Source organism: Ovis aries, chromosome 11 (genome assembly GCF_016772045.2).
Source record: "Ovis aries strain OAR_USU_Benz2616 breed Rambouillet chromosome 11, ARS-UI_Ramb_v3.0, whole genome shotgun sequence".
Taxonomy (NCBI): Eukaryota; Metazoa; Chordata; class Mammalia; order Artiodactyla; family Bovidae; genus Ovis; species Ovis aries.
Genome location: NC_056064.1, coordinates 7,465,435 through 7,489,919, shown reverse-complemented (window position 1 = coordinate 7,489,919; position 24,485 = coordinate 7,465,435). Strand labels below are relative to the sequence as shown.

Sequence of the window (24,485 nt, the reverse complement as noted above, 5' to 3'; positions counted from 1 at the left end):
AGTGACTGAACTGAACTGAACTGAATTTGCCTGGATTCATGGATCTAAAATTCCAGGTTCCTGCACAATATTGCTCTTTACTGCATTGGACTTACTTCCATCACCAGTCACATGCACCACTGAGTGTTGTTTTCACTTTTGCTCCGTCTCTTCATTCTTTCTGGAGTTATTTCTCCACTGATCTCCAGTAGCATATTGGGCACCTACCGACCTGGGGAGTTCATCTTTCAGTGTCGTATCTTTTTGCCTTTTCATACCCTTCATGGAGTTTTCCAGGCAAGACTACTGAAGTGTTTTTCTATTGCCTTGTCCAGTGGGCCACGTTTTAAAAGGAAACGTCTCCACCCTGACCCATCCGTCTTGGATGGCCCTGCACACCATGGCTCATACTTTCATTGAGTTAGACAAGGCTGTGATCCATGTGATCAGTTTGGTTAGTTTTCTGTGATTGTGGTTTTCATTCTGTCTTGCGTCTGATGGAGAGCTTACTGGAAGTTTCCTGATGGGAAAGGCTGACTGAGGGGAAACCTGGGTATAGTTTTGATGGGCTGGGTCATATTCAGTAAGTCTTTAATCCAATTTTCTGTTGATGGGCTAATGGAATACTTTTTAAAGCATGATCTGTAGGTGAGTTTAGCATGTACCTTGGAAGTTTAAGGAATTGACTGATACTGCCAGTGACATAAGTCCCTCCATACTTATCTATTTATATAAGTCAGCAAGTTTTCTCAGGGATTGACATCTATAAAAACAAACCAAAAACATAGGTCCAAAATTGATGGCGAGCTCTGTCTTATTTAGTAATATTCATTCAAAAGATTCAGATTAAAAAAACACACACACACGGCTGCATTTATTCATAGCTATATTGCCATGCCCATTTTATTTTTCCTGTTTAATAATTATGTGACAAAGTGTGTGGTGTTTCATGCTATTTTGATGAACCATGTCCCACTAGAAATAATAACTCAATCCGGAATAGATTGTGTTATTTTACGTATATGAGCAAATATCTTAGAGCAGTGCTGAGCAGGGTTTGTCTAGACAGTTGACTGAACGCGGACCGTACCTAGCGCGCAGGAGAAAAGGTGTAAACGCCTATCTGCTGTCCTCTGCCGGCGCGCCGTCCTGAACGGAACCCGCTCCGCGCCGCGGCGCCCTCACAACGTTCCGTCGCAGCCGCTCCCACCAATAGGGGGCACACGCTCGTAGGCTGCCGGGGGCGGGCCCCGAGCACGCCTCTCGGTCGCCCGGTCGAGTCTCTCGGCTTCCGTTGCGCATCGAGCAAGATGGCAGCCTCCGAGACGGTTAGGCTACGGCTTCAATTCGATTACCCGCCGCCCGGCGCCCCGCACTGCACGTCTTTCTGGCTTCTCATCGACCTGAACGGATGCCGCGTCGTCACGGACCTCATCAGCCTGATCCGCCAGCGCTTCGGCTTCAGTTCCGGGGCCCTCCTGGGCCTCTACTTGGAGGGGGCGCTCCTGCCCCCCGCCGAGAGCGCGCGCCTGGTACGAGACAACGACTGCCTCAGGTGCGCGCGCGGCGCGGCGCGGGGGGCGGGCGCGCCTGCGCACACGCCGGGGCGCCGCCGGCGCGGAGGCCGCGCGGCCGGCTGCGCGGGGGGCGGCGAGCGGCCTGCCGGGAGCCCGGGGGCCTCCGGCCGCCCCGTGGGGCGCGGGGGCCCGGCCGCGGACAAGCCCCGGCCCGCTGTCTGGGCGGGGCCCGCGTCCCGTCCAGCCTCGGCGTCCCGTCCAGCCTCGGCGTCCCGTCCAGCCTCGGCGTCCCGTCCAGCCTCGGCTTGCCGAGCGCTTGCTCAGCCGCGCCCCGTCGTTAGGTGCGCGGCGCGGGCCGGCCTCGGGCTCGGCCTTGCCCCGGCGGCTCGCGGGCCCCAGCGGGCGCCCAACAGGCGTGGCTTCGTCACCAGGTGCGGTCTCCCCGGCCTCGGAGCGCCTGCCGGACCGCCTGGCGGCCCAGTTCTCTGTCTCACTTGGGTTCGGTTAAATAGGTGTTTGTAACCTTTTGGCTTTGACTTGGGAAACCAAAGTTTTAAATACGCTTTTGGAAACTTAAAAAAAAAGAGAGAGACAGACACTGACATGAGTGTGAAGGTGCAGTCTTGTGTAAATTGCTCACGTGTGGCTCATATGTCTCAGTAAAATGGTAAGCCAGTCGTTTTGTTGCAGGAAGGGGGACCCCTTCCAGGGCCCGAAACTGGGCTCTTGTCTAACAGTAGGAAATGAATTGTTGGAGGAGACACCTGCGCTGACCAAGCAAGAGTTTTTATTGAGAAAGGGCACCCGGTGGAGAGCAGTAGGGTAAGGGAACCCAGGAGAACAGCTCTGTCTCATGGCTTGCAGGCTCAGGTTTAATGGTGATGGGATTAGTTTCTGGGTTGTCCTTAGCCAATCATTCTGACTCAGAGCCCTTCCTGGTGGTGCAGCCTTGTTCAGGAAGACGGATGCCAGAGAGGATTCTGGGAGGTGGGTAGACAGGTGGTGTCTCCTTTTGACCTTTCCCAAACTCTTCTGGTTCAGTTCAGTCGCTCAGTCGTGTCCAACTCTTTGCGACCCCATGAATCGCAGCACGCTAGGCCTCCCTGTCCATCACCAACTCCCGCAGTTCACCCAAACTCAGGTCCATCGAGTCCATGATGCCATCCAGCCATCTCATCCTCTGTCGTCCCCTTCTCCTCCTGCCCCCAAACCCTCCCAGCATGAGGGTCTTTTCCAGTGAGTCAACTCTTCGCATGAGGTGGCCAAAGTACTGGAGTTTCAGCTTCAGCATCAGTCCTTCCAATGAACACCCAGGACTGATCTCCTTCAGAATGGACTGGTTGGATCTCCTTGCAGTCCAAGGGACCCTCAAGAGCCTTCTCCAACATCACAGTTCAAAAGCATCAATTCTTTGGTGCTCAGCTTCCTTCACAGTCCAACTCTCACAGCCATACATGACCACAGGAAAAACCATAGCCTTAACTAGACGGACCTTTGTTGCCAAAGTAATATCTCTGCTTTTGAATATGCTATCTAGGTTGGTCATAACTTTTCTTCCAAGGAGTAAGCGTCTTTTAATTTCATGGCTGCAGTCAACATCTGCAGTGATTTTGGAGCCCCAAAATAATAAAGTCTGACACTGTTTCCCATCTATTTCCCATGAAGTGATTGGACCAGATGCCATGATCTTCGTTTTCTGAATGTTGAGCTTTAAGCCAACTTTTCCACTCTCCTCTTTCAGGTTCATCAAGAGGCTTATTAGTTCCCTGTTCCTTACCAGGACCTCCTGTCCTAAAACAACTCATGCAGATGGTTATTATGGTGCCTGGCCAGGGTGGGCAGTTTCAGTCAGTGTGCTTCCCCTAACAGTTTCAGTTCAGATTCATATATTGGAGTGATTTATTTAGGGCTGCTTTTTTTAAAATTTAAGATTTATTTATTTTAAAGTGGAGGATGATTGCTTTACAATATCGTGTTGGTTTCTGCCAAATATCAACATGAATCAACAATAGGTATGCCTCTGTCCCCTCCCTCTTGAATCCCCCTCCCACCTCACTCGCATCTCACCCCTCTAGGTTGTTACAGAGCCCCAGTTTGAGTTCCTTGCCATACAGCAAATTCCCCCTGGCTGTCTGTAGTGTGTATGTTTCCATGTTCCTCTCTCCATGCCTCCCATCTTCTCCTTCTTCCCCCACCCCACGTGTGCGTAAGTCTGTTCTCTATATCTCTGTCTCCATTGCTGCCCTGCAAATAGGTTCATCAGTACCATCTTTCTAGATTCCATAGATTTTGTTCATATATATTTGTCTTTGTCTTTCTGACTTACTTCACTCTGTATAATAGGCTCCAGTTCATCCACCTCTTTAGAGCTGACTCAGATGCGTTCCTTTCTATGGCTGAGTAATAGCCCCTTGTGCGTATGTAGGTGAAATCTAGGTTGCTTCCGTGTCCTTGCTGTTGTAAATAGTACTGCAGCCAATATCAGGATACATGTGTGTTTTTCAGTTTTGGTTTCCTCAGGGTTTATGCCTAGTGATGGGATTGCTGGGTCAGAGGGTGGTTTTATTCCTAGTTTTTAAAGGACTCTCCATACTGTCTTCCATAGTGGCTGTATCAGTGTATATTCCCACCAACAGTTCAAGAGGTTTCTCTCTTCTCCACACCCTGTCCAGCATTTATTGTTTGTAGATATTTTGATGATGGCCATTCTGACCAGTGTGAGGTGATATCTCATTATAGTTTTGGTTAGCATTTCTCTAATAATGAGTGATGTTGAGCATCTTTTTATGTGTGTGTTAGCCATCTGTGAGGCTTCTTTGGAGAGATGTCTGCTTAGGTCTTTTGCCCACTTTTTGGTTGGGTTGTTTGTTTTTCTGGTATTGAGTTGTATGAGTTGCTTGTGTACTTTAGAAATTAATCCTTTGTCTGATGTTTCAGTTGCTATTATTTTCTCCCATTCTCAGCGTTGAGTGTTCACCTTGTTTGTAGTTTCCTTTGCTGTGCAAACACTTTTAAGTTTAATTGGGTCCCATTTGTTTATTTTTGTTTTCCTTTCCATTACTCCAGGAGGTTGGTCATATCGGATCTTGCTGTGATATATGTCATTGAATATTCTCCCTATGTTTTCCTCTAAGAGTTTTATAGTTTCTGGTCTGAAACGTTTAGGTTTCTAATCCATTTTGAGTTTATCTTTGTGTATGGTGTTTTAGGAAGTATTGTAATTTCATTCTTTTACATGTAGTTGTCCAGTTTTCCCAGCAGCACTTATTGAAAAGACTATCTTTGCCCCATTGTGTATTCTTGCCTCTTTTGTCAAAAACAGGGTACCCATAGGTGCATGGGTTTGTTCTGGGCTTTCTGTCTTGTTCCATTGGTCTATAGTCCTGTTTTTGTGCCAGTTCCACACTGTCTTGATGACTGTAGATCTGTAGTGTAGTCTGAAGTCAGGAAGGTTGATTCCTCCAGCTCCATTCTTCTTTCTCAAGATTGTTTGGTCATTTGGGAGCGTTTGTGTTTCCATATGAACTGTGCGATTTTTTCGTTCTAGTTCTGTGAAAACGCCGCTTGTAGTTTGGTAGGGACAGCACTGGATCTGTAGGTTGCGTTTGGCGGTGCAGTCACTTTCCCAATAGTGACTCTTCTAGTCTAGGGACGTGGAGCGTCTCTCCATCTGCCTGCGTCATCTGTGATTCCTTTCATCAGTGTCTTCCAGTGTTCTTTTGTCTCCTTAGGTAGGTATATTCCTAGGTATTTTATTATTTTTGTTGCAGTAGTAAATGGAACTGATTCCTTAATTTCTCTTTCTGATCTTTCACTGTTATAATATAGGAATGCAAGTGATTTCTGTGTATTAATTTTGTATGTACAAAATCAAGGCCTCTTTTTAAAAGCTTCATTTACAGTGAAAAAAAAAAAATAGAGTTGTGAACCAGGCTACTTCCTTCTGCTTGCTTTTTGTTGAATGTTGAATATTCTTTTTCCCAGAGTATGTCAGATTCATATGATTTTTTAATAGCATCAGGGAATTTAATTTGGAACAGTTGCTGTATCTTTGAGTGCATGTATGTATCTTTCTGCCTTTCTTATAAAAGCAGGAACACTATGATTTACTAATAACGTTTAGCTATTTCCAATGACAATTTGAAATAGTCCAGGTTTCAAAAAAAGTTGTTTTCCTTTTTTATTCATTCTGTTCTTTCTGCAGTTCAGGGACTGTTTATTATAAATATTGCATCCTGTCCTGTTATGCTTACTTTCTGATCTCTCTCCTGCTTCATGAATTAATAACTTGCTGATAGCTAATTGCAGTTGTACTTCATTTAATCATCTGAAAATTAAACTCTTTATAATGAAGTTAGCAATGTCAAAAGCAAACTATGAAAGCTGTTATAGGAAATAAATACAGCACCGATGGCAGGCAGACTTCTTCCTAAACACCAGATGCACAGTCGCGTATGTCAAAAATATCTCGGCAGCTGGCTTCAGTGGTGAATGGGGCGGACCGTAGGAAAAAGTTGAATTTGGAAAAGTCCTGTATGTTTTTGCGACTTCATGTCCCCAGTCATTTGCTCGTCTTCCTCAGACTCACTTTTCTTCAGAGCTACAGAAGAACACAATCTCTTTTCTCCACGGTACCTAATATTTTTGGAGTAGAGCAAAATAGTTTTGTGTTTCTGTATACTATCTTCTTGTGCCATGTGGACTGGGTCGTTATTCCACGTTTTGCTGCTAAGTGCAAAAAGGAGAAAGGAGAGATCATGATGGAACCCAAATGATCAGGGAATTCAGCAGTAACTGAAGGGGAGGTAGGGAAATGTTGGATGGCCCTGTATAGTTGTGGAGACAGAAGCAATACTAACTTGGCGAATAGATGAGTGTGACCAGCAGAAGGGCTTTGTTGGGATTGCCAGGAGTGCTTAGAGAATTCTCACGAGGGAACGTGGAGCCTGGTTGTGGGAATCCTGAGAAATTAACCCTGGAGGCTCAAGAGCATCTCCACACTGTCTGGCGCGGTCGCTTCCTCACAGCCCCTTCTTTTGAACCCCCAGAAGCTGACTGCTCTGCCCCCAGGCTGCTGACAGTGGCCTCCTGAAGGCGGTCTCCATCCCCCCTGGGAAGAGGATGCACTCCCGTTTGCCTGGAGCCCCGTTAGTCTGCGAGGGCCACTCTGATGAAATACCACAGGCTTAAGCAACCGAAAGTTCTCTCTCACTATTCTGGAGCCTGAAAATCTAAGATTAAGATGTTGGCAAGTTTCGGTTTTTACTGAGGCCTCTGTCCTTGGCTCGTGGGTATCTCTCTTACTGTGTCTACACATGACCTTTTCTCTGTTGTCACAAAAAGGCGCGTGACTGATGTTTCCTTATGTGTCCAAATTCTCTCTCTCATCAGGACACCAGTCACAGTGGACTAGGGCCCACTCTAACGGCCTTACCTTAATTTTATTACCTCTTCAAAAGCTCGTCTCTATATACGGTCACATTAGAGTACTCTGGGGTTAGGGCTTCATAGAAGAATTTTAAGGGGACACAATTTAGCCTACTACACTCCCTGAAGGGAGCTTCACAGGGGCCTGCCGGCAGCCCCTGGCTTGGAGAGCGACCAGGTGAGGTGAGAGCTCTCTGTTGAAGAGTCATTCTGTGAGAAAGTGCCTGCTCTCCTCGGTCACTCTTTGACCCTGTGACGTTTGATGCTTATTATTAAATACAGAACATTAGAGACGAGTTCTCATCTCATGGTGCTGTGATCAGTAGCTCCTTGGATGGCCAGCCAAGCCCTCTGACATGTCTGTGAGGCTGCCAGCGAGCGTGAAGAAGACAGTGTTTGAGCCAGACTGAGAGCAGTCCGGTTTCCGGAAATCTTGGATGCCAGAGAAGGTCCTCGCCTTTAAAGCTGCTGCTCCTCGTGCAGCTCTGGGCCTCCTGATGCTAAGTCTCACTTTGTGGCATGCTGATGGTTTGAGGAATATAGCATGCCGGGCGCACCTCTCTGTCATATCAAGGAGCATGCTTGTCTAATGCCCTTGGGTTTTCCCTGTACATACTGCTGTGGTGAATATTCTTCAGTATCTTTGTGTACGTGAGCAGTGACTCAGTAAGATCATTCCTAGAAGGGGTACTACTTGGTCAAATGTTAAAATCTGATAAGTACTGTCAGGTTGGCCTCCAGAAAAGTTGTACAGGTCTGTATTTATGCCAAGAGTGTGTGGGTTACCTTTGTTCAATATTGTGTGACAGATAAGAGTGACGGAGAGCAGAATGATGAAGAGATCAGGGTCTGAATTCAGAGCTCTGGATTCGAATTTTGGCTCTGTGGCTCATTAACTGTGTGCCCTTGCTCAGACAACTTACTTCTCTGTAGGTGGTGATGCGGGGGACACATGGGGCCCCAAGAGATTGCAGATTCCTGCTTACACCCACTTTTTTGAATTTCACCTCCATTTGATGGGACAAGTTCATTAAAAACCCACCAACTCCTGTCCTCAGAAGACATTCATTTTATTAATACATTCATTGTATTAATAAAAATTGGAACTAACATTTGGATAGCTCTTGCTCGTAGCCCAGCACTGCTCTAAACATATATGGTAGCTCATTTGAGTACTATATTATTACCCTGATTTTCACAGATGAGATAAGTTGAAATAATGATACTTTAAACTTTTAGCCAAAGGCAGAAGAAGATTTGAATTCAGTCACTTTGGCCTTGGCAATGACTAGGGGGAGTGGGGAGGTGTCAGGCAGTACAAATGATCATGTCTTCTCTATTTCTATATGATAGAATCCTCAAAGTGAACTTGCAGATTTAAAGCGACTACCTTACATTTTAATACATTTTACCCAGTTTGCCCTGCAAAGAGTTTGAGTGAACAGGGAGTCTTAAAAATTTCTTGGAATTAGACAGGTAAACTATACAGGCCGTCTGCCTTCACTGCTCATTGTACAGGTCGCTCACTGTTCTTTGTAAAAGGACAGCTTCATTCACTTTTGTTTGTGAGCAGACGGTTACATTTGTTGTCTGTGATCCAAGTGGAGAAATGAAGAGCATTGCCAGAGAAGCGTCCACCACTGGGCAAGTGAGCCGTTTCTCGTTCCCTGGTTGGCACTGAGCTTCTCAGCCTTAGTATGTTCCAAACTGGAATTGTCTTCAGCAGCCGCAGATGGCGAGGCTGCAGCAGTCACAGGTCGAGCACCCGCAGACCCTTGGTCTTGAGAACGCGTGAGGTGTCGCTCAAGCTGCTCTGGAAGGCTCCTCTGAAAGCCGGGGTCCTGCCCGCAGTGGGTGCAGCGCGTGCGGCGTTCCAGTGAGCTAATGAGCCGCAGTGACTGAACAGAAAGTCTGACATCTGTGTCCTTTTCATTCACTTACTTATTTTAATTGGAGGGTAGTTGCAGTATTATGATGGTTTTGGCCATACATCAGTTTGAATCGGCCACAGGTATATGGAACACGTGTCCCATACATGTGTTCCCCCTCCACCTTGAACCCCCCTCTCCCACTTCCCTCCTCACCCTATCCCTCTAGGTTGTCCCAAAGCACCGGCTTTGCGTGCCCTTCTTCATGCATTGGACTTGCACTGGGCATCTATTTTACATACGGTAATATGCATGGTTCAGTGCTATTCCCTCAAATCATCCCACCCTCTCCTCCTCCCACTGAGTCCAAAAGTCTGCTCTTTACCTCTGTGTCTCCGTGCTGCCCTGCATGTAGGATCATTGGTACCATCTTCCTAAATTCCATAATATGCATTAATATACAGTATTTGTCTTTCTCTTTCTGACTGACTTCACTCTGAATAATAGGCTCCAAGTTCATCCACTTCATTTGAACTGACTCAAATGTGTTCCTTTTTATAGCTGAGTAATATTCCACTGTGGTATGTATGACAGGTTCCTTATCCACTCGTCTGCCAGTGGACATCTAGGCTGTTTCCATGTCCTGGCTATTGTAAACAGTGCTGCGATGAACATTGGGGTACACGTGTCTCTTTCAATTCTGGTTTCCTCGGGTTGTATCCTCAGCAGTGGGATTGCTGGGTTGTATGGCAGTTGTATTCCCAGTTTTTTTTTTTTTTTTTTTTAAGGAATCTCTACACTGTTCACCACAGTGGCTGTACCAGTTTGCATTCCCACCAATGATGTAAGAGCGTTCCCTTTTCTCTATACCCTCTCCAGCATTTATTGTGTATAGACTTTTTGATGATGCTCATTCTGACCGGTCTGAGATGATACCTCATTGTGGTTTTGATTTGCATTTCTCTAATAATGAGTGATGTTGAGCATCTTTTCATGTGTTTGTTAGCCATCTGTGTGTCTTCTTTGGAGAAATGTCTGTTTTGGTCTTTTGCCCACTTTTTGGTTGGGTTGTTGGTTTTTCTGGTATTGAGCTGCATGTATATTTTGGAGATTAATTCTTTGTCAGTTGTTTCGTTTTCTGTTATTTTCTCCCACTCTGAGGTCTGTCTTTTCACCTTGCTTATAGTTTCTTTCGTTGTGCAAAAGCTTTTAAGTTCAGCTGGGTCCCATGTGTTTATTTTTTTCTTTCCATTACTCCAGGAGGTGGGTCATGTAGCATCTTGCTGTGATTTATGTCACAGAGTGTTCTGCCTATGTTTTCCTGTAAGAGTTTTATAGTTTCTGGTCTTACATTTAGGTCCTTAATCCATTTTTAGTTTATTTTTGTGTATGGTGTTAGAAAGTGTCCCCATTCCATTCGTTTACATGTAGTTGACCACTTTTCCCAGCACCACTTGTTGAAGAGATTGTCTTTTCTCCGTGATATTTTTTTTGCCTCCTTTGTCAAAGATAAGGTGTCCATAGGTGTGTGGATTTCCTGCATCTATTTTCAAAGTGTGATGAGAAGTTTGGTACTCATCAGCATCTCAGAACTGAAGCCCGAATCATTGCATCGCTACACGTGAAAACAAACTGATGAAAGAGGGTACGGAAAGTTCCGTACCCTGCAGTTCCTCACTAGTTCTTAGATTCGCAGTGTCCCAGACTGGCTTTTGCCAGCTTGAGGGTTACTTCCTTGCTCCTAGGTGCCGACATCCACAGCTGAGGACAGCAGGTAATGAGTTTTTATTATGGAAGTCCCTGCTATTTCAGAGTTTTATTTCTCTCTGTGTCCTCCTTCTGGCATCAATAGCTTTTATTTTATCTTTATGTGTATGTGTCTGTATATTTGTGTATCTTGAAGGGTAACTGAGGATTTTTTTCAACTACCACATTGAGATAAATCCATAGGATTAATGTTCCTTCAAAAATTTAAGAATGCCTATAATCTGTTTTATTACTCACTGGTTGTACTTTATTTTCAAATCTGATTGTCGGCATTGTTCCCTGGTCACTAAAAGTACTTGGTGAAAGGTACACCTGGATGTGAATATGTTGCAAGAATAGTGTTTGTTTTTAGCAGGCGTTTTTAAACACCCACTGCGTGCTTGACATTGGTGACGCTCACTCAGGTCTCTGTCACTCTGGCTGTGCATATTAGAATTAACTGTCGCCAGTCCATGGAGGAACAGAATTCCTTTACTACAGTGAAGTGCTGTTGGATGAACTGTGTATTGGAGTTCTCCAGAGAAACAGAAAGAATTCGAGCTGACACAGACGTGGCTGTAGCTGTAGATGTAGAAATGAGGTTTTCAATAAGGACTTGGCTCATGAGATTATGGAGACTGAGGAGTCCCAAGATTGCAGTTGGCAATCTGGAGACCCGGGAAAGCTGATGATAAACTTCCAGCCCAAGTGCAAAGGCCTGAGAACCAGGAGAGCTGATGGTATATTTCAGTCTGATTCCTAGTCTAAATGAAGAGAAGTTCTTCTGATGTCCCAGCTCAAAGGTAGGCAGGGGGTGGGAATTCCCTCTTGCTCAGCCTTTTAGTCTGAGTCTCATTCACACTGGGACGTCTGCTCACAAAGGTGGGCTTCCCAGTGGCACTAGTGGTGAAGAATCCGCCTCCCATTGCAGGAGACTAAGAGATGGGAGTTCGATCCCTGGGTTGGGAAGATCCCCTGGAGGAGGGCACAGCAACCCATTCCAGTATTCTTGCTTGGAGAATCCCAGGGACATGGCTGCCTGGTGGGCTACAGTCCACAGGGTCATGAAGAGTTGGACACGACTGAAGCGGCTTAGCAGCACGCCTGGTCACAAAGGCAGTCAGTCTATTTAGTGTACAAATTCAGATGTTAATCGCATTCTGAAACACCCCCACAGACACACCCAGAACAATGTTTAACCAACTATCTGGGTACCCCAGGGCCTGGTCAGATGGAAAGTGAAAGTCAGTCATATCTGACTCTTTGCAACCCCATGGACTATGTATAGTTCATGTAGTTCTCCAGGCCAGAATACTGGAGTGGGCAGCCGTTCCCTTTTCCAGCAGATCTTTCCAACCCAGGGATCGAACCCAGTTCTCCCACACTGCAGGTGGATTCTTTACCAGCTGAGCCAAGAGGGAACCCCAGGAATACTGGAGTGGGTAGCCTGTCCCTTCTCTAGGGGATCTTCCTGACCCAGGAATTGAACCGGGGTCTCCTGCATTGCAGGCAGATTCTTTACCAACTGAGCTCTCAGGGAAGCCAGGTTGACAACATGAAATTAATAATCACCAAATGTTATAGAATTTTATAATGGCTGTCAGTACAGTTTAAAACATGTTCAGTGTTTTCCTAAATTCAAACAAAATAAAAATGAAATCTGATTTTAAAAAATAGCTCACAACTTAAAGCAAAATGGGTAATCAGCATTGTCACCATTTAGGGTAGGCACATAACATAGTGGAAAGGTTGTGAACTTTGGAATTAGAGAAACAAGCTTGAGTTACATTTCCGTGACTTACTGGCTGTGGGTCCTGGGCAGTTAATTGTATGAACTGTAATTTTGTGATCAGTTTTAAAATGAAAAGAAACCTACTTCACGATGGTGTTTAGATGAAAAAAAAATCTGATTTTAGGATGCAGTAGATGATCAGTAAATAAAACTGGTTGTTTGAAAGTTGACCATAAGTGACGCCATAGATCATTTTGTTAAAGAGAGTCTTTTATCTTGAAGTGATTTGACCTTTTTTTCATTGCCTGATGTAATCATGTTAGCGTATAACTATGCCCTGGAGACATGCTTATGAATTACTAAAGCTTTCTCTCTTGTTCTTTTAACAGAGTTAAATTAGAAGAGAGAGGAATTGCTGAGAGTTCTGTAACAGTTAGTAATGGGGATAGTACTCGTTTATTACCTAGAAAAGCAAAGAAGCGGGCATTTAAGTTGGACGAAGATGAAGAAACTGAACTAGATTACAGAAATTCAAAGAAGCTTTGGAAGAGGCCTGAGAACAATAACAGTGAGAAGACCTTGGATTTAGAACCGAAAGCCGCCACAGACCAGAGTGTGAGTAAAAAAAACAAGAGGAAAAACAAAGCCACGTGTGATGCAGTGGAGGTTGATGATGGAGAGACTGAAAAAAAATCGCCAAAGAAGAAGGAGAAACGTGAATATAAAAAACATGCCAAGACTCCCAAGTCTTCTAAAGCACAGTCTGTGAAAGAGTGGGCCCTCCAGAAGTGCAGCCCTAAAGCTCTTCCTGCTAGAAACAGCCTTGTGAAAGCCAACAGGAAAGGTGGCATGGTCGTCCGTACAAAAGACAGTCGCGATTCCTCCTCGGAGTCTGAGTCTTACCACGAATCAACCAGTGATGGCCTCAGCAACGTCATCTTGGAGGTCAGACACTCCTCAGAGAAAATCTCGACGGACGTGTCAAAGGACGGATCCTCCGTGAAAACCACAGCTGCAAACAAAGTGGCTCCAAAAACTGGTTTTACCTCTGTCCCTGTCAAGGGCAAGACCTCCAGAACATCATCTTCCAGTTCAGACTCGAGTTCAGAGTCAGACGATCAATGCGTGATGCCAAAAAGGACCCCCGAGTGTACTGCGGAGTTCTTAAAGACTGTAGGCCTCTTTGTAGGAAGAAATTGTCCAGGGCCATCATCACAGGCTCCAAACGCCTCTGGATGGAAGCAGTCGGACCCAAACAGTGGCGGTCGGACCCAAACAGTCCTCTGCCCTCCTCCCAATGTGACTCTCCCCGCCAGTTTGGGAAGAGGCTGGGGTAGAGGAGAGGACCTTCTTTCCTGGAAGGGAGCGAGGGGGCGGGGTATGCGGGGCAGAGGTCGAGGACGAGGGCATGCTGTTCCCTATGTTTTAAATAGAAACGCCGACTATCAGAAGCAACAGCAGTTGAATGAAATGGTAACAAACTCATCTACCATCATCCAGGTAAGTACTGCTGTGAGCGCATGTCTTCCTGTTCCCTCGTGCTGTGTGTCTGGAGCAGATGTCGGGGTTCACATTTTCTCACCAGTAACACAGTCTGGTGACTCATGCTGTTTTTCAGAACCCCATGGAGACACACAGGAAGGACTACAGTCTCCTACCACTGTTAGCAGCCGCCCCTCAAGTCGGAGAGAAGATCGCATTCAAGGTATGTATTTAAAAACAGCAGCAGTTAGCAGCAAAAGAGTTCATTCCTCGTCCCGGTAAACTTAGTCATTAGCACATTAGGTTATATTTGTACCTATAAGTTAATGTAATTTATGTTAATAAAATTTAATGGATTATTAAACTAACTTATTTATAAAAACTCTTCCTGAATCATATCTTTCATGTTCTCTTGCCATGTGGTAGGTGCCCAGTAATTCTTTTCTGAGTGAATAAAAATAGCTCAGCCTGATGTCTGGAACACAGCAAGTGCTCAATAAAAAAAGGCTCTACATGTCACCTCCAAACCTCCCAAAACCCCCCAAAGAACCTTTCCTACTTGAACCCCTGTTTTGCTACAGGCTCTTGGTAGGGCTTCCTGAGTGGTGGAGTAAGCACCCGAACACGGCATGTTTTGTTTTCTTAGGAGTAAGGAAAAGGAAACACGGGGTATCTGTATTTGTGAGTTTTTTTTCTTCTTTTTTAGCTTTTGGAACTAACATCCAATTACTCTCCTGATGTCTCTGACTACAAGGTAAGGGTCTTTATTTACAAATAATCAAATGTCAGTACATTAAAGAAGCTAAAGTCATGTTTAATACTGCTAAATAACAGATTTTTATGGAGTAAACAGTGCTGTAAAGTAGAAAATAAAAATATTATCAAAATGTAAACTTTTTAATGATATCAGTTTGAAGTCTCTCCGTGTTATAATACCTAGGAGGAATATAGAGTGAGAATGACAAATTTTTTTTTACTCAGTTTTTTCTAATCAGCTTAGATACACAGAGTTATTTGAATATCCCTCCCCATGATCCTCATCTTTGAAAGGAAATAAAATAGCTCTCAGTCAAAGGGCTTCCCAGATGGCTCAGTGGTAAAGAATCTATCTGCCGGCGTAGGAGATGCAGGTGATATGGGTTCAATCCCTGGGTCGGGAAGATCCCCTGGAGTAGGAGATGGAAATCCACTCCAGTATTCTTGCCTGGAGAATCCCGTGGACAGTGGAGCCTGCTGCGTGAGCACGCATGCACAGACTCAGCCAGAAAATTTGATTATTTTCGGCATGGGAATCTATTTCATATATTTATGATTTCCTATTGGTTCAGTCAGTTCCGTTGCTCAGTCGTGTCTGACTCTGCAGTCCCATGGACTGCAGTATGCCAGGCTTCCCTGTCCATCATCAACTCCTGGAGCTTGCTCAGACTCATGTCCCATGAGTTGGTGATGCCATCCAACCATCTCATACCCCTTCTTGTCCCCTTCTGCCTTTAATCTTTCCCAGCATCAGGGTCTTTTCCAATGAGTCAGCTCTTTGTATCAGGTGGCCAAAGTATTGGAGTTGCAGCTTCAGCATCAGTCCTTCCAATAAATATTCAGGACTGGTTTCCTTTAGGACGGATTGGTTTGATCTTGCAGTCCAAGGGACTCTCAAGAGTCTTGAACAGCGCAGTTCAAAAGCATCAATTCTTTGGCACTCAGCTTTCTTTACAGTCTAACTCTCATATCCATACATGACTACTGGAAAAACCACAGCTTTGACTAGATGGACCTTTGTTGGCAAAGTAATGTCTCTGCTTTTTAATATGCTGTATAGGTTGGTCATAGCTTTTCTTCCAAGGTGTAAGCGTCTTTTAATTTCATGGCTGCAATCACCATCTGCAGTGATTTTGGAGCCCCCCCAAATAAAGTCTGACACTGTTTCCACTGTTTCCCCATCTATTTCCCATGAAGTGATGGGACCAGATGCCATGATCTTTGTTTTCTGAATGTTGAGTTTAAGCCAACTTCTTCACTCTCCTCTTTCACTTTCATCAGGAGGCTCTTTAGTTCCTTTTCACTTTCCATAAGGGTGGTGTCATCTGCATATGTGAGGTTATTGATATTTCTCCCGGCAATCTTAATTCCAGCCGTGCTTCAGCCAGCCTGGCGTTCCTATTGGTTACTATGATCTAATATGGTTTCTTTTGCCTTACCAGTTAACCACAGGTAATTCACAAATATTATCCGTGGAATTTCCTCATTTAATATTTGTGTGGGACTTCATACTGGCATATGAACTTCATCACAGTTCAGTAAAAGTGTGACTCAGTAGGACTATAGAATTACATGTTTTCTTCCCTTTCTTACCCATTCAAAATTGTGTTAAAATCTTGTTAAAATGCATACTTTCTTATTTTGATGTGAGATTCAGAATGTGAGCCCATTTTTAAAGGAAATAATTGATATGCTAACATAGTGGTATAGATAAGGCACAACAATGAATTAATCTGAGTTGATACCTTGGAAGTCTTTTAAAATCTTGGTAAGAATCTTTGTTCAAAAGCAGGCTAGAAGAAGAATCAGTTCATGAAGAAATTTGGTTGGTTAGTTCTGGGTGTTTGGTGTATTTCCATCTTTTCATCTTAGTCCCTTAATATAGGTGACCACATAACTTACCATCTACATCAGAACACTTGCAAATGAAAAGGATTACTACTGTATTGATAATTTATACTGAAGGGAAGCATAAATGGACCTGTCTTTGGCAGACCAGGATGTTTTTTCACCCTACTACAGATGATTAATTTAATTCTGCAGTATGTGAGGAAATGGAAATAAACATAGAATTTATATGTCCCACAAGCTGTATCAATCATTGATTATAGATGATGTAGATTTTTAAAAAATATTACTTTATAATACTGTATTGGTTTTGCCATACATCAACATGATACAGATTTTTTAAATGCATATTAAATAGATGTTGGTCATTAGAGTTATTATTTTGGAAAGCTGTTTGCTACTTTGTTTCCAGTATTTTTAGGACTTTTCTGAAGTTACTTTCCAAACCATTTCAAGAGTGAACATCAGTGTTACTGTTTTGCTTTGATGTCAAATGCTGTTATCCACCTAGATCATTAGCTTTATTCATTAAGCTTGTCTTTAAAAGTCAAAGCTATCTTCAAAGAATGTAGTCTCCCCAACCCCCGACCCTGTCTAATATCTATCCATGGGACTTTAATTTATGGAGGTGACGAGCGATAACACAGCAGAGTCAGTGCTACTGAAGAGAGGAATTTATTAGTTACATTTCCCAAGAGAAAGGAGATGCCACGCCAGGCAGGCCTCCAGGCGCCAGCGTCTGGCTGTGGCCGGGAGGCAGGGCAGGGGTGAGCAGCTTCCGTCCGGGCCTCCTCGGGGTTGCAGGGCCGGCTGGTTTGGGTGACTAGAGGCTGTGGGCTCTGGGGCTGTTCCTAGCCGTGTGGAGCCTGCACCAGCGATAATTTAGACCAGAGAAATGGGGCTTGCTGTGGGAGTCATGTTTCAGATACATGTCGACTCATTTAAAAAAATTTTGTTGAAATGAAATTCACAGAAAACTCACCATCTTAACTATTTCTAAGTGGTTTTAGTACATTCATCCTATTTCACATGGTGATTTTTGACTTGGACTTTTATTTTGAAAGGAAGGAAGAATATTAAGCCATAACCCGGAGACCCAGCAAGTAGACATAGAAATTCTTTCATCCTTACCTGGTGAGTCTTCTAGAAAGATATTCGAAAGCGTAGGCTCTTCACGTCCGCACGGGCTTGTGAACAGCTTCTAGCGCAGGCGCCGCCGGCCTCCTTGGCCGCCGTGGCTACGGGGCCCTCTGCTGCCTCTGTCCGCGCGCAGGGCCTGGGGTGGGCCGCGCTGCGCTTCCGCTAGTGCGGTTGCGTGTCTGCTGAGAGCTGTTGGCGTTGTTCCCCAAACTGTTAGGCACGTTGTTCTTATTACTGTAACCATGTAATTTCATAAAATTACATCAATTAATGAAAATTGATGGCAAAAAAAGTTACGTCTATGAGACCTAAATTGAATGATAACTCAGGATCGTTGCTGAAAATTTTGCTTTTGAATTATATGTGATGGGTTAGCTATAAGAGTTTGGGAGGAATTTGATAAAAATGTGAGAAGATTCTGCACTTAAACTGTGTTGCTAGTTTTATATTCTTGCATCCACTTGAAAGACAAAAATCAAAAAACCTCGGGACTTTTCCTGGTGGTCCAGTGGTTAAGACTCCATGCTCCCAGTGCAGAGGGTGTGGGTTTGATCCCTGGTGGGAAAACTAAGATCCTCCATGCTGCGTGGTATAACCAGAAAATAAAACCAAACAAAACCCCTCAAAACTCAAAACCTGGAAATTGCATATATGCATCAGGGATAAAGTTTATAAAAGAAAGACAGCTCCAGTCAGTGACTCATAAGACCTACTAGCTCTGTTTGAAAAGGCTGGCAAATGAACATACTTCTCTGTGTTAAATGAAAATGAAGAGTCTGAAACAGATAAGTGTAGCCACACTCTCATGCATTATTTTAAATGGTTCCCTGCTTTATGCCTGAATCACCCCACCCATTTTTGGTTCTGAAACCCTGGAATAACAGGGCTTTTATTGTGTATGGCTTAACTTGGGTGGTGTTTGCAGGGGTCCCTGCCCAGAGATTAGAGGCGATCCCTTTTTCTTTAGCAGACTAAGGAATTAATTTTCTGTTCATGTTTAAATAAGATAGTAAAAGAGTTAAGACTGTAGTATGCAGGAATCATGCAAAAAGATTTTTCAGGGGATTCCCTGGTGGTCCAGTGGTTAGGATCTGACGCTTTCTCTGCTGGGGCTCAGGTTCAATCCCTGGTTGGGGAACTAAGATCCTGCAAGGTGTGAGGGCACCCAGAAAAAACATAAACAAAAAACCTTACACTGGTTTTCCAGCTCTCTTCTAATTAGATTTCATTTGAAGAAATCCTCCTTAGGAATGTCGGACAGAGGTTTGTCTGTGGTCAAATTCTGTGGACACAGCCTGGTCACTTCTTGTCAGGTGATTGACAGTGATGATATCCAATTAGAACTTTTCTTTTTGGGAGCATCAAGAAGCACCTGATCTGTCTTGTAGCAGAAATACAGGTAGTCCTCACTTTGCACAGTTCTAATATACATGAATTCAAGTTACCATGGTTTTGTTCAATAGAACCAGTCTCCAGTGTCCTTGGTATATTAACTCTCCTTTTTAAAAGTATTTGTTTCTTTCTTTGACTGCACTAGGTCTGAGTTGTAGATCTCCCGTTGTAGCGTGTGGGTTCTAGTTCCCTGACCAGGGCTCACACCTGGGCCCCCTGCATTGCGAGCGTGGAGTCTTAGCCACTGGACCACCAGGGAGGCCCCTGTTAGCTGTGAGTGAGTGTGTGAAGTACTGCCAGCCCTCCAGCCCACACAGACCACTGCACAGTAGCAGGTGCCCATTATGGCCAGGGACTAGTCACCCTGCTTCTTTCAGAGTGTTTTGGCGCTGGCCGCGGTGCATCTGTTACTCAGTTCCCACACCGTAGCACAGGGTGTGGTTGTGGTGCCTCCTTGTCTCAGTCATAAACCCACGTGTCGCTTTACGAAAGTGGATAATTGAATAGGGACTTGGCCAACAGCAGTGAAGGAGTGACAAAGAAACAGAAAGGGATAGCCCTAAAAGTCACATCCACACTGAATTTAAGTGAGCTCGCAGAAGAAGGAGCTCACTGTGGAAATGCTGACTTTGCGCTTCCTGTGCACTTCTTGACATCAGCGAGGAGAGCGGTCATGATGAAAGGAATAAGGATGTCCTAGGAATTACATCAGCAAAAAACTGAGCAAAACTGAGAGAAAGAAACTCTCAGATCTATTTCATAACGTTAAAACCTCAAAGGATATCTTGCTGAAAGTGGACTCAAACGGAAAGGAGTGTGGCGGCTGTGCCAGGCGTGGGCAAGGTCCTCGCTCTGCACTGTGGCTGGATGGCAAGGGGGCGAGCGCTGTCCAAACCACCTGGGTGTGTGTGGACACAGAACAGTCACGGTTCTGTCACTGATTCTCATTGCTTCTGTTTCAAGTTGGGTCAGTGTCCTACATAAATGGCAGTTGTACTGTGTTTTCATTTCCCTATACAGTAAAGGTTTGAATGTTTTGACAAAACATTTTAACCGTGAGACAGTCATCAGTTTCCCCATTGATTAAGATTGTTCTGCATGATTTCAGCTTGTGTGGTCATTTCTAGAGCCCCACCCTACCATGTAAAATGAGGGCTGCTGTGTTACCAGGGAAGCATGTACAATGTCTGCGGACGCAGCAAGATATAAGAATTTTGCAGAATTCACGTTGCCTTCTCTTATTGAAACAAACCGGTTCTGGGGGTGTTGGGGATTATCTTGTGGTTACACACTCTCTTCTGGGATTGCTAGTGCATCAGCTCACTTCTTTTCTGGGAAGGGCGGATTGTCACTGGGGAGTGCCTGAGAAGCCCCTGTCTGTCGGCACAGGCTTCAGAGCATCTCCTGTCACTGAGCACTCTATGCTTTCCTGTGTGCACCAGCCTCCACATCAACGGGCAGTTTGTTTGTGGTGGTTTTTCTAATGATACGAATTCCCTGTAGAGGAACTTTTTCACTACTGGGAAATGACTTATTGTCTCTCCTTCCTACCGTCTGGTTTCAGCCATGAAAGAACCTGGGAAATTTGATTTGGTTTATCACAACGAAAATGGAGCTGAGGTAGTGGAGTACGCTGTGACGCAGGAAAAGAGGGTAGGCGTGCTTCTCTTCTGGGATTGCGTGGTCGTCCATTCGCTTGACTGGCTGCTGGTGGTCTGGAGGGTGACACGCTGCGGCTTCCTGCACTGCTTGCATAAAATCAGAGAGGATCCCGGCCTTGCGGGGCGGCGGGGGGGGGGGGATCTCCAGAAGTCTCCACTGTGTCTCCTTACAGTCACTACTACCTCCCAAGAGTTACCGTGATTCTGACGTAGAACAGTGCAGATACTTTTGAAGAATGACACAGTGATGAATCTGTCTTCTGATTTTAAGTCCTTAAATTGCCATTTTAGGAAGTATATGGTTTAGAGCTTTGTTGGCAGCCAGACTTCCAGAGATGCTGGAATGGCTGCCTCGTTAGAGTATGGTAGCATTGAAGTGAATAGAATTTATATTTAAGAAACCGCTTCTTAAGGTGTTTATATTTGAAATGTTATGATATTATTCTGAAGTTTTACTATTGCACAGTCACGTTTTATCTGGAATGTAAACTTGTGGAAACCCTAACCAGACTGTATGTTTTGCTTTGTCTTCAGGATAGATGACACTCAGGGATTTACTCCAAAAGCACATTTTTAGGATCTGTGGTAGGCTCTGCAGATTTGGCCCCGTATCCTGTACTTCTTTATTTGCAATATATGCAGTCCCACTTTTTTGTTGAAATGTATTCTTGGAAACTACACTGGAAAATTAAATGTTGGAGGCTTTCCTCTTGGAGGGAGGCCTTATTAAACTGAGGCCTGAAGTAGGGCCTGTAATTACGTTTTTGGACACTAGATGGCTCTCATTATTCATCCACATGGCCTTCGTTAGCTTTGCTTTCTCTTGGTAAAATGAAATAGCTCCTCTGTTTTTAGGCAGCACAGGAAAAGAACCATAGAGCTGCATGAAAGGGCATGGGCAATCTAGTGATAACCCTCTGGGCCGTATCTGCCTCCCAAGAAGTCTGCAGACTGCTTGTCCATAGAGACTGGTTGGGCAAATCCTTCTGACCCCTTGGTAACCAGCTGGTACCACCCAGCCCCAGCCCATGCTCTAAATCAAAGGAAGATGAAATATATTTAATATAAAATTTAGCTGTGTTCTAGGTAAACAAGGCCTTCTACCCTAGTTGAACTGAATTTACTGGGACTCAAATTACCTCCAGTCCTCAAGCATTCTTCACAAATGGAAATTGAAGTTTTTAACTGACTAAAATTCATATGACCTCAAAATGACGTCTCTAAACTGAATATTTTCTGTTTTTCCTCAGATAACCGTTTTTTGGAGAGAGTTGATTGATCCAAGATTGATTATCGAATCTCCGAGTAACACATAAAGTGTGGAGCTTCCCCGAGTTTGACCTCTCCACCTCGTGGTTTATAAATGTCTTATTTGTGAAAGTGACTATAACCTGAACGGTTTTTTTTTTAAAGAAGATTTGTGAGCTGTATGCATTTTCGGTTATCTTCCATTTGCTGCATAGGAAAAAGTCTACCTCACCATTTAAAAGCACATGGGTGTTGCTTTTGTAGATCTTTTTTTCTCCCCAGGCTTAATCTTAGTAACAGAATTTACAACATGACATTCCTTCAGGCATCGTTTATAAAACAATACGTACGGTTTCTTCTCTTTTTTATTTTTTTCAACCATCAAGTAGCTTATCGTCAGTAGGAGTTTGTAATACCAAATACAGAAAGTGCTGTATATCTTGTCTCAGTAAGTTTTATTAAGTAACGTTTTAAAACATGAAAGCATGTTACTTGACTTAATTTTTTTAAATTTAAGTTGTTCCATTCAACGTGGAGCATCTTATACATCTCAAGTGTTTATACTTGTGATCGTCAGCAGTTAATCAGTAGCTGGGTTTGTTACAGGCAATGAGTTACGGAATCCTTTCACACTTTTCTCAACTTTAAGGATTCTCAGGGCCTGTGGAGAGCAGTGAAAATAAGTCTGTGTGCTTGGGAAAGAACTAGGGCTCTACTTGAGGGGGAGGATTCACTGTGAGCTCAGGCCAGGGTGACCCGCCCAGCCACTCGATCCCGGGCGCCTGGCTAAGTGTGCTGTGCTGGAGTGAGGGTCTTGAACAGAAATTTCCTTTTCTGTTATTATTCAACACAAAGCTAAAAAAGGCTGAAATATATACTGTGAAAATTGTTTTAACAAAACATCAGACCCCTCCTTTGGCTGTGCAGATTTTTAAATAAAATCATATTGGACTAAGCTTCTGTGCTGAGTCATCTTGTTCGAGTTTTGTGGACCGCCACCTTGTTTTATAGTGATGCAGAAGATTGAAATTCTCTGTGACAAGAAGGTCTGCCTTGACTAAAGACTGTGATGTCGCAAGGCTTAGTTCAGTGGAGTTCATTAGCTCTGGGAGCAACTGGATCAAAGGAAATGTCTGCCTCTAAGTTGCATGACATTGATGTGCATCAGAATTGGTATTTACTGATTTTTAGACAAGAAACATGACTCCAGAAAGAGAGAGATTAACGTGAACGATGCCATCCTGGTATTGGGGCCCTGGTGTGAGCATGCTTTCTTTCCAGGTTTGGAAAACAAGACAAATAGTAAAGGCCAACGGGCGCTTGAAAACAGTGCTCAGCACCACTATCATCAGGGAGACCAAAACCACAGCGAGACATCACCTCACACCTGTTAGGGTGGCTCTTACCAGAAAGACAAGAAATCATCGCTGTTGGAGAGGGCATGGAGAAAAGGAAACCCCTGTGCGCCATTGGTGGGAATGTAGATTTGCTATGGAGAACAGTATGGAGGCGCCCCCCGATGTTTTTTTAAATTAAGAATAAAAGTATCATATGATCCAGCAATTTCACTTCTGGGTATTTACCCAAAGAAAACAAAAACACTGACTTAAAAAGATTGCTGTATTCCCATATTCATTGCAACATCATTTACAGTAGTCAAGCTATGGAGTCACTGATATCCATGGATGGGTGAAGAACGGATGAACGGATGAAGTGGTGTGTGTGTGTATACATAGTCAGCCATAATGGCACCCACTCCAGTGCTCTCGCCTGGAAAATCCCATGGACGGAGGAGCCTGGTAGGCTGCAGTCCATGGGGTCGCGAAGAGTTGGACACGACTGAGTGACTTCACTTTGACTTTTCACTTTCATGCATTGGAGAAGGAAATGGCAACCCACTCCAGTGCTCTTGCCTGGAGAATCCCAGGGACGGGGGAGCCTGGTGAGCTGCTGTCTATGGGGTCACACAGAGTTGGACGCGACTGAAGCGGCTTAGCAGCAGCAGCAGCAGCAGCATAAGAATCAGATCTTGCCTTTGTGATAATATGGATGGATCTTGAGGGCATTATGCTAAATGACTTAAATCAGACAAAGACACATACTATATGATCTCACCTATCGAATTTCGAAACGGATACAAAGAACAGATTGGTGGTTGTCAGTGGCATGGGCTGAAGGTGGGCAAAATGGTAAAGAAGGTCAGAAGTATAAACTTCAAGTTATGAAATAAGTCCTGGGGGTACAATATACACTATGGTATAGATAATAATACTGTATTGCATACTGCATTTGAAAGTTGTTCAGACAGTAGATCTTATAGGTTCTCATCACAAGAAAAAAATGTTGCTGTCTGGTGACTAGACTTTTTCTGGTGCAATGTATGTAAGTATTGAATATGTTATACTCCTGAAACTAATGTTATGTGCCAACTAGACCTCAGTTTAAAAATAAAAAAGACCTCAGGATGTCTTTTCTTTGGATTATAATTAGTTCACGAGTCATCTTGTCCTCTATGGTGGTGGTTTTCTAAGTGAATAGCAGTCCACCAGAGTCATGGTATCAATGTAGGGGGTCATTACCTGCAGTTTGGAAAATAGGATAGAGAAATAGTGTACCACATTCAGTAAATTTCAGTTTGCTTTATGAAAGAAACAATTTGCATATAGCCAAGTGTGCATCATGTACAGCT

At 44.2% G+C, this 24,485-nt stretch overlaps 1 protein-coding gene across 7 annotated transcripts; it reads left to right on the top strand.

The window, feature by feature from the left end:
* The first annotated feature begins 1,265 nt into the window (after positions 1–1,265).
* Positions 1,266–22,751, top strand: COIL (coilin). 7 transcript variants are annotated; one of them, XM_027975392.2, is made up of 7 exons: positions 1,266–1,534; positions 12,659–13,769; positions 13,888–13,974; positions 14,458–14,505; positions 17,420–17,489; positions 20,452–20,540; positions 21,799–22,751. In XM_027975392.2, exons 1-7 carry the CDS (start codon positions 1,290–1,292, stop codon positions 21,862–21,864), a joined length of 1,716 nt encoding a protein of 571 aa, XP_027831193.1. In that variant the 5' UTR covers positions 1,266–1,289; the 3' UTR covers positions 21,865–22,751. The 7 variants fall into 7 exon arrangements, with proteins under 7 accessions (XP_027831193.1, XP_042111181.1, XP_060250707.1 ...); XM_027975393.3 differs by lacking the exon at positions 1,266–1,534 and adding an exon at positions 1,857–11,340; XM_042255247.1 differs by lacking the exon at positions 20,452–20,540.
* The last annotated feature ends 1,734 nt before the right edge of the window (positions 22,752–24,485 follow it).

Coding starts and splice junctions, on each gene's coding strand:
- COIL (XM_060394724.1), top strand. CDS start 1,290: ATGGCAGCCTCCGAGACGGTTAGGCTACGGCTTCAATTCGATTACCCG. Junction 14,506..17,419: donor CTGATGTCTCTGACTACAAG/GTAAGGGTCTTT, acceptor TTATTTTGAAAG/GAAGGAAGAATATTAAGCCA. Junction 17,490..20,451: donor AATTCTTTCATCCTTACCTG/GTGAGTCTTCTA, acceptor GTCTGGTTTCAG/CCATGAAAGAACCTGGGAAA.